At 39.7% G+C, this 9,784-nt stretch overlaps 1 protein-coding gene across 1 annotated transcript; it reads left to right on the plus strand.

The window, feature by feature from the left end:
• Nucleotides 1-646: 646 nt before the first annotated feature.
• On the plus strand, nt 647-9,495 carry LOC136227477 (uncharacterized). Its single transcript, XM_066016161.1, has 3 exons — nt 647-888; nt 8,686-8,935; nt 9,016-9,495. Exons 1-3 carry the CDS (start codon nt 818-820, stop codon nt 9,334-9,336), a joined length of 642 nt encoding a protein of 213 aa, XP_065872233.1. The 5' UTR covers nt 647-817; the 3' UTR covers nt 9,337-9,495.
• The last annotated feature ends 289 nt before the right edge of the window (nt 9,496-9,784 follow it).

Genomic DNA, 9,784 nt, shown 5'->3' on the forward strand with positions numbered 1-9,784 from the left:
TTTGGTACCTTATCCTCTTAAATTTGACAAAATATTTAGATTTTTTTCCAACTCGTATGAAATACGTATAGTTTTTTAAGTTTTTATTTTTTATTTTTTTCATGTCTCCTGTGAAGGTGATGTTAATAAATGATAAAATAATATTTAGCAAGAGCAGAAATGGTTTATCTTGTTCCTAGATCAATAAATCTATGTGGTTGCAACAAAAAAAAAACACTCAGATTCTAATGTTCGGAATAATCTAAAAGATGAAGTTTTGATTGCAGATTTCTACAACTTTGGATTTGCGAGAAATCTATATGTTATTGTTGTTTTGTGTTTTTTTATACATTTTATGTTTTTTTATTCTTTGTAGTTATTTTGATTCATTCGCGGATATTATATTGGCTTTAATTTGTAATCGTGTGAGGTTTTATTCCTGTTATACAAGTATTTTTCTAAAAAAAATAAATGATAAAATGATGCACACGTCTCAAACGTTTAATGAAATGTGATTGCACTGTAATTAAGTTGATGAATTATTTCTTAAATTGGCTCAACCCGCTTACTATTAGTACTAAAATGGCACCATTTTAAAATATATTTATTTCTCCAAGCGCATCAAATGATATTATTATATTACTATTTTAGATTTAGTCAAGAAGAACTGGATCATTGAATATGACCCAGAAAACAGAGATTGGGCTTTCTTCTCCGACCTGGATCAACATTTCTTCTCATAATTATTCCGTACAAACAACAACAGTATCTCCCCGGACCGTTTTGTCTTACCCTCGCAACCTTCCTGGTGAAGTAAAGCTTTACACTCCATGCTTAAATGCTCGTTCTCTATGTTTTATTCTTATCAGTTGGGACTATCATCTTCCTTCGATCTTTCCTCAAACCTAGGTCAGTTCAATTCTACTGATTTACACGATTTTCTTTTGATAATTCTTGTTCTCGTTCATGTGGATTTTGTTTTTTCCAGTGCTGTAATGTTAATCTTTGAAATTGGCCGATGAATTTGGTCTAGATTATTAACGAAATCAGTATAGCTTCGTTTTTTATCTTGAGCTAGAATAAGGACTGGTGTGGAAGGAGTTTGATCTACTTTTATGTTTTATCTGTAAATTATTATGTTGCATTTACATTTAATTGGATTTTTTAGGGATTTTCAGTATCTGGTGGGTTATAGCTATTCATGCTTTATATTTGCTTACAATTTGGAAAAACAGAATATCCTTTTTTGTGAAATCCTTGAAGTGAAATTTTCAATAGGTGTTTTTGGCATTCTAATGTGTATATTCTGCAGGCTTTTGTTCTAGAACCCTTGTCATCTTCCACAATCAATGCAGGAAATGATCTTTTGAAAAATTATAGGGAATTTAATGATAATTAGGGGAAATGGTAACTGTGAAGACATGGACAAATTGACAGACATTAAAATAGTGCTAAGATGCATTTGGTTTTTTTTTAGATATTTCTGGGATAGTACGTATTGGAATCATGTGGTATCTTGGTTTCACACCTAAAATAAGATTGAATTCAGCAAGAGACTTAACCTATGTTGCACGGAAACTCTCTTCAGTAGTGTTTCTGTGTTTCTTCTCCATTTCCATTTCAGTTTCGTTCCATTTCCGTCTCCTTTTCCCAGCTATGTTTTTTTAGAAATAATGTTTCCCGGTGTCCATTTCCGTTTGCTTGCAACATAGGACTTAAAATCTGCCTGTACTGTAAAGGCTGCAATAACCAAATCCGGATGTTTTCTTTCTCTGAGTTCGGGCTATGTTGCATGGAAACTCTTTTTTACTAGTGTTTCCGCGTTTTGTGTCGGTTTCCTTTCCGTTTCTTTTCTGTTTCCATTACCATTTCCTACCTAAATTTTCTTAGAAATAACATTTCTCGGTGTTCGTTATGTCTTTCTTCAAGTAGAGGGAAACAGAGATCAAGAGAAATGATCTTTTTTTTTTCAAAATGTAGATGACGCGAGACAATTTTGAGGCTGAATTAGCGAGAGAAAAATTTGCATTTTTTTTCTTTTACTTTGCTATTGTAGCTTCCCCGAATCATTTCGGGACTAAGACTTTGTTGTTGTTGTTGTTGTACTTTGCTATTGTAGCTTCTAGAAGTGAAGGAAAGGAAAGAGTGAAAACAAAACGTGGATGTTCTTCTTAGTACATGATAGATCTAGGTAAGAATAGAGTTAGCAATGTAGTTATAAAATCGAGAAGATCGAAAACAAGATGGCCTATGGTTTTTGATTCTTATGGTTTGTTTTTCTTCAATCTTTCATCCTTGTATGTGTTTGTTGCATATATTATTTCCTAAGCAACAAGGCCAAACTAGAGTCTCCTGAGTTTTAGAGCTGTAGCTGTTAGCTAACTTGTTAATTAAACTTGTTCCAACAATAATGTATAGTTCATATCAAATATCTTCCTCATCGAAGAAAAGGAAATTCGAGTGCATATCTATATTTCATGAACACTCCTCTTTAGTAGCGTTTCTGTGTGTCGAATCCGTTTCTGTTTTATGAAGTCTATATTTTAGAAATAATGTTTACCGGTGTCCATTTCTATTTCTGAGTCCGTGAAATATAGGTGCACAGTCTGATAGGCAACAACCTTTTCTCTCCTATTGCCTCCTTTCTTGGAGTCTTTTTCCTCCATTATTCCTGTTGAGTTCGTCATTCGTCCTTGAAAAAAGTGGCGTACTTAAGTTGCGCTTTTCATATGTTATATAAATCTGTATATTGATCTAAGTTGTGCAATTTCTTAATGCCAGGTTGGTTCTCTCTTTTTTGCTGTTTTACTCCACCAGTGTGGTTTGAATTTAGAAACAGAGAAAGAAAATCAGCTAATGCTTACCAACAAACAGCTAACGATAATAGTAAACATTGGTGTTCACATGGACACTGATCAAATGAAATTTGGTAAGTTATCATTAGATCTACGCTTTATTAGAATCTACTGTAGAGATTAAAATCATCCTAAGACTTAGATCTAATGAGCCTAGATCAACGGTAACTGTGACTTACCAAATTCATTTGGTCAGTCAGGGTGTCACGTATCAGCGTAGACATAAAAAGTAGAAGGACTAAAAATGATATTATTCTATGAGTTAGTTAAATCTGTTATTGGTTATCTATTTGTTACCCTTGCTGTTTTAATTATGGTATTTCCCTTGTCCTTTTCTAGTTTGTTAGGAGATTGTTATTCCAGCTAAGGAATGTAAAGGTACAATAGTACTGGCCATGCTGAGTCAGTGTACTATGCTGAGTCACCGTACTAATCCTTATCCTATTTAGGTCATGCATCTGTACTGGGTAATTATCAATGAAAAGTATTAATCTTCACTTCCTTCTCTCTTCCGACTATTCTCTCTTCTAATTTCTGTCTATTTTCTATAATTCTGATCTCTATTCTTCCTAAATCTCCTGAATTCTATCTGTATGCCTGACATTGGTATCAGAGACACCGTCCTCCGGCCGTTTTATGCATGATAAATACCTCCCACCAGAAAACAAGAGCAGCCAAACGCCGCCGCGCCATGGATGCCCTAGAACAAAAACTTCAAGAACTCACCACACAGTTTCACTCTAGATCTGAGGCAACTGCTGAGCGTTTAGACAGACTGCAAGCCCAGTTTCATGATACCATCTCCGATCAGTTCCAGTTTCGCAAAGAACAGATAGCTGCTCACCAGAACCTTGAGGACTTGCTCCACAACTCGGTTGAAAAACTCACCAAACTCATTCAATCAAATCTAGATCTGAAACAGCCCTCCTCTCATTCTGTTATTACATATCCTCCTGAAAAAGGCATTTTGGGAAGCATTCCTATGACTTACCAGACAGGGGAACAATCATCACACAAATTACCTTATTTCCAGAAACTACTTCCTAAATGTGAGCTTCCTTCCTTCAATGGTATGGAGGTTGAAATATGGATAAGCAAATGCTCTAAATACTTCCAGTTGTTCGATGTGGCAGAAGAGAAGAAGGTAGAGTTAGCAGGACTGTTTATGCAAGGTAAGGCTGAGAAATGGTTTAAGAACTGGATTCCAATACATCCAGGGGCTAGTTGGTCAGTGTTCATTGATGAAGTGGGAAAAAGATTCCAGGAAACAGAAATCACTGAAGTGGTGGAGCAACTGTCACAGCTGAGACAACTTTCTTCTGTGGCTGCCTACCAGGACCAGTTTGAGGAAGTTAAGTTGAAGATGGAGAAGGAGCATCCTGAACTCACTGAAGCATACTACACTAAGAGCTTCATAGCTGGGCTCAAACCCGAGATTCGTGCAGCAGTCAGAACTCATGAACCCAAGGAAGTTTATGGAGCGATAAAGCAAGCTAAGTACCAAGAAACCTATCTAAGAGAAATGTTAGAGATGGTTAAACCAAAACCGACCTTTCGTTCACCTCTTTCTCAAAAACCTTGGCAGCCTTCCACTATCACTACTAAGCCTCCTGTATCAACCCAGAACACATCCTATCCTAAGCCACAAGACCTCAAGCCAAATACCTTCCCTATTACTAAGAGAGTTCCGGGGGCTTGCTGGAAATGTGGGGAGAGATATTTCCCTGGGCACCAGTGCACCACAAAGAAACTTTTAGCCATTTCTGCAGACGAGGATGCAAATGCTGAAGAGGCTGAGTTAGGGTTGGACACAGAGGAAATTACAGAAGAAGCAGCAGATGAGGTGGAGCAAATGCTGGTTTCCTTGAATGCTCTGGATGGAGGGCTCACCAACACCACCCTTAAACTAAAAGGTACCCTAAATAAAAGACCTATAATGATCTTGATTGATAGTGGGAGTACCCACAGTTTTGTGGATACTAAAGTAGCTAAAGAGGCAAAGTTACCCCTAGTGGCAGTAAAACCTGTAGTTGTGACTGTAGCTGATGGCAGACAGCTAACTGTCACCTCTAAATGCAATGACTGCAACTGGTCAATGCAGAACAACAGATTTACTTTTACCTTGAGGGTTATAGAGTTGGGTGATTATGATATTATTTTAGGCTCGGATTGGATGAGGGGACACACTCCCGTCACTTTTGACTTTGATAAAAATAGGCTGTTAGTTTGCAAGGATGGAAGGCAGATCGAATTAAAAGGGGTCAGTGATGAAATAAGCCTGAAGCTTATGACAATTAAGTCTGTGAACAAGCTAGTGTCCAAGGGGTGGAAAGGGGTTACTAGTAAGTTATTCCTCATGATCATGCACACACCAGCAGAGACTCCTAACCTAAACACCACAACCTCAATTGATCCTACACCAACAGACCCCATACAACTACTCCTATCACAAAACAACCACTTATTTCAACAGCCTACAACCTTACCACCTACACGCACCCATGATCACTCTATACCCTTAAAACAAAACTCAGAGCCAGTAAATCTCAGACCTTACCGTTACTCTCATCACCAAAAAAACGAGATAGAAAGGTTGGTGGAAGAAATGTTGGAAGGAGGCCTCATTCGAGCCAGTACTAGCCCTTATGCCTCACCAGTGCTGTTGGTTAAAAAGAAGGACGGATCCTGGAGATTCTGTGTGGACTTCAGAGAGCTTAACAAGGCCACCATTAAAGACAAATTTCCTATACCCATCATTCAGGAGCTCATTGATGAACTCCATGGTGCCACAAAATTTTCTAAGCTTGATTTACGTGCAGGTTACTACCAGATTCGCATGACAGAGGCAGACATTTACAAAACAGCATTTAGGACTCATTCCGGCCACTATGAGTTCCTAGTTATGCCCTTTGGGCTTACCAACGCACCAGCCTCATTCCAATCCCTCATGAACTCCATTTTTAAGCCCTACCTACGCAAATTCATCCTAGTGTTCTTTGACGATATTCTCATTTATAGTCCTAACCTGGATTCCCATTTAGACCACCTGCAAATTGTTTGTGATATCCTCACTCAGCACCAATTGTTCCTTAAGGCCTCTAAGTGTGAATTTGGGGTTGATCATATCTCCTATTTAGGACATATCATTTCAGCAGACGGGGTGGCTACTGACCCTGTCAAGGTGGCTGCAATGCTCCATTGGCCACTTCCAACCACTCTCAAGGGCCTTAGGGGGTTTCTAGGCCTCACGGGCTACTACAGGCGGTTTGTTCAAGGGTATGGAATCATTTGTCGTCCACTGCATGACTTATTGAAGAAGGACCAGTTCCATTGGAACGCTGCAGCAACAACAGCCTTCACTCAACTAAAAAGCCTCATGTCACAGGCCCCGGTCTTAGCGCTTCCCGATTTCTCTGCTCCTTTCACAATTGAGTGTGATGCTAGTGGTGTAGGGATGGGTGCAGTACTAATGCAGAATCAGCGGCCTCTTTGTTACCTTTCCAAAGGCCTATGCCCCCGTAACCAAAAATTGTCTGCCTACGAAAGGGAATTCCTAGCCCTCCTACATGCGGTGACAACTTGGAGACCATATTTGGAGCACTCTAAGTTTGTGATTAAGACTGACCAGGAGAGTATAAAGCATCTACTGGAGCAGCGGCTTCACACCTCCCTGCAACACAAGGGTATTTCCAAACTGTTAGGTTTGGAATACACAATTCAATATAAAAAGGGTTCTGAGAACCGTGTGGCTGACGCCCTATCCAGACAGTTTGAGGACCAAACAGTTCTACATCCTGAACTTTTAGCCATATCTGTGGCAGTTCCGTCTTGGTTAGACGACATTCAAGCTTCCTATTACCAAGACTCCTATGCCACTGCTCTTCTTCAACAGCTTTCAATTCAGTCCACATCAAGCACTCATTTCACATTAGACAAGGGTCTCCTCAAATACAAGCAGCGCCTGTACATTGGTAGTTCAACTGACCTTCGTAGTAAGCTCATCACCGTATGCCATGACTCGCCTATTGAGGGACACTCAGGCATTAAAGGAACCCTCTCCAAACTCCAACAAAGTTTCTACTGGCCACACATGGCCATTTCAGTCACTAAATGGGTCTCTCAATGTGATACTTGTCAACGGTGTAAGGCGGATTTAGCCCCCTATCCTGGCCTCCTTCAGCCGCTTCCTATTCCTAAGTCTGCCTGGACAGACATAGCAATGGACTTTATTGAAGGTCTTCCTAGGTCAAACCACTATGACTCTATTTTGGTTGTGGTGGACAGGTTTACTAAAACAGGGCACTTCATTCCATTCACACATCCATTTTCGGCTGCTACGGTGGCTAAGGCTTTCCTCGATCAAGTGTTTAAGCTCCATGGGATGCCTAATACAATTGTTACTGTCAGGGACAGGATCTTCACAGGTACATTTTGGCGTGAACTCATGAAGCTCATGGGCACCAAACTGCTCTTTAGCAGCGCATACCACCCCCAAACGGACGGCCAAACTGAACGGTTGAATCAATGCCTTGAAGGCTACCTTCGCAGCATGTGTTTCCTCACCCCTAAGCATTGGGCTAAATGGCTGTCCCTTGCAGAATACTAGTACAATTGCACATACCATAGTGCAATTAAAATGACTCCTTTTCAAGCTTTGTACGGTATGACTCCTACCTTACCTGTATTACCCTGCATCACCTCTAATGTTGCAGCAGTGGATGGTTTTTTGTTGGAACGTGAACGCATGAATCAAGCTCTTAAAACTTGCCTCGCCCAGGCACAGAACCGCATGAAACAGTTTGCTGATCGTCATAGGTCTGACAGGACTTTTCAACCAGGGGATTGGGTCTTCCTCAAACTTCAGCCTTACCGTCAAGCTACCATTGCTCTACGCTCTTCTCAAAAGATCTCTGCAAAATTCTATGGCCCATTCCAGGTCTTAGCTAGAGTGGGCAAAGTGGCATACCGACTCCAGCTGCCTCCTTCTTGCAAAGCTCACCCGGTTTTTCATGTTTCCCTCCTCAAGCGAAAACCCGACCCTCTCACCCCTGCCTTAACTACTCTTCCTCCCCTAGAGGATGGTCCTGCTGCTGTACTACCAGCTCGAGTTTTGAACACACGCAATGCCATCATCAATGATGTGATGGTGCCGCAACTACTCATTCACTGGTCCGGGTTGTCTCAATTGGATTCTACTTGGGAAGATTCTACTTTCATCGCTCAACAATTTCCAGAATTTTTTCATTCTTGGAGACAAGAATGTGCTCAAGGAGGGGGAATTGTCACGTATCAGCGTAGACATAAAAAGTAGAAGGACTAAAAATGATATTATTCTATGAGTTAGTTAAATCTGTTATTGGTTATCTATTTGTTACCCTTACTGTTTTAATTATGGTATTTCCCTTGTCCTTTTCTAGTTTGTTAGGAGATTGTTATTCCAGCTAAGGAATGTAAAGGTACAGTAGTACTGGCCATGCTGAGTCACTGTACTATGCTGAGTCACCGTACTAATCCTTATCCTATTTAGGTCATGCATCTGTACTGGGTAATTATCAATGAAAAATATTAATCTTCACTTCCTTCTCTCTTCCGACTATTCTCTCTTCTAATTTCTATCTATTTTCTATAATTCTGATCTCTATTCTTCCTAAATCTCCTGAATTCTATCTGTATGCCTGACACAGGGTCCATGTGAACTCGAGTAAACATTAGGGCATGTTTGGTCCAACTGTTGTTGTTAGCTGATTTCTTTCCGAAATTGCTATCAACAAATGTTTCTCAATCCTGACCAAACCCTTGTAATTGAATCTTTGATAAGAGTTAAAACCTAATGAGTGTTTTCTTTGAACAGGAATCATTTCTACATTATGAGTACATCTGAACATTCTGACATGAGTTACTACCCTGGACCTGAAGATTTTGAAATAACTAGCCCTGAAGGTTCCGAGTTGAGTTCATCCGAAGGCTCCGAGATCAGCAGCTCTAACGAAGAATCCCAAGTAGTGAAGTGCTCTTGCGGGCTTATGGCAAGATTACGAGTGTCTCGTACGAGAAAAAATCCTTATCGCCTATTCTATAACTGTCCCCGGAGCTACAGTTCGGTAAGTACATCACTTCTCCCTCCGAAACAGTCTTCAGCCCACTCGTTTTCCCTAATTATGCCCTTTATTGTCAATGCCAGCAATGTGAATTCTTCCTTTGGGCTGATGAGCCAGCTCTAAGTGGCGATAGACATGTCGACGAACTAAATCTGATACGAAACGAGTGTACTCGACTACACAGAAGAACGGACGAAATCGAGCAGCGACATAATGAGGATAGAAGCGAATGGGAAAGGGAAAGAAGTGAGCTAATATCAGAGGTAATGAGTATGCAAAATGAGCTTATGGAGATTAAACAAAGGATTAGAATAGCAAATGAATCAGATCTTATGCCGCCTGTTGATAAGTTTTTAAGTGCAGAAGATGAAGAAGATGATGCAATAGTTATATACACTATATAGTTGTTAATTTAGGCAGCAGATTAGATGTAAATACATATTTTATGCCTTTCAGCTATGTTGCACGGACACTCTTTAATTGTGTTTCGTATCCATGTCTGTTTTCGAGCTATGTTATAAAGGTTATGGTTTAGAAATAACGTTCCGGTATCCGTTTCTGTTTTGGTTTGGTGTACATGCAACATAGTAATCATTAGAACGTCTTACGGAAATATTACTTTCATTAAAAAAAAAAAAAAAGATTGATTCATCGGTTCAATACTCATCAAACGTCTTTTAGTGTTTGAATTTGCAGTCTCCAAATTAGAGTGAACTGCAGGAAAATAAACTGAATCAAAGTGAACCGAAAAAATAAGAAGTGAAATAAACTATATTGCGGTTCATGCTCTTAGCCTCACATTCTGCCGCTTCCACCATTTCCAACTTCACTACAAGATCAAAAAAATTCAAT

This window comes from Euphorbia lathyris, chromosome 4 (genome assembly GCF_963576675.1).
Source record: "Euphorbia lathyris chromosome 4, ddEupLath1.1, whole genome shotgun sequence".
NCBI lineage: Eukaryota > Viridiplantae > Streptophyta > Magnoliopsida > Malpighiales > Euphorbiaceae > Euphorbia > Euphorbia lathyris.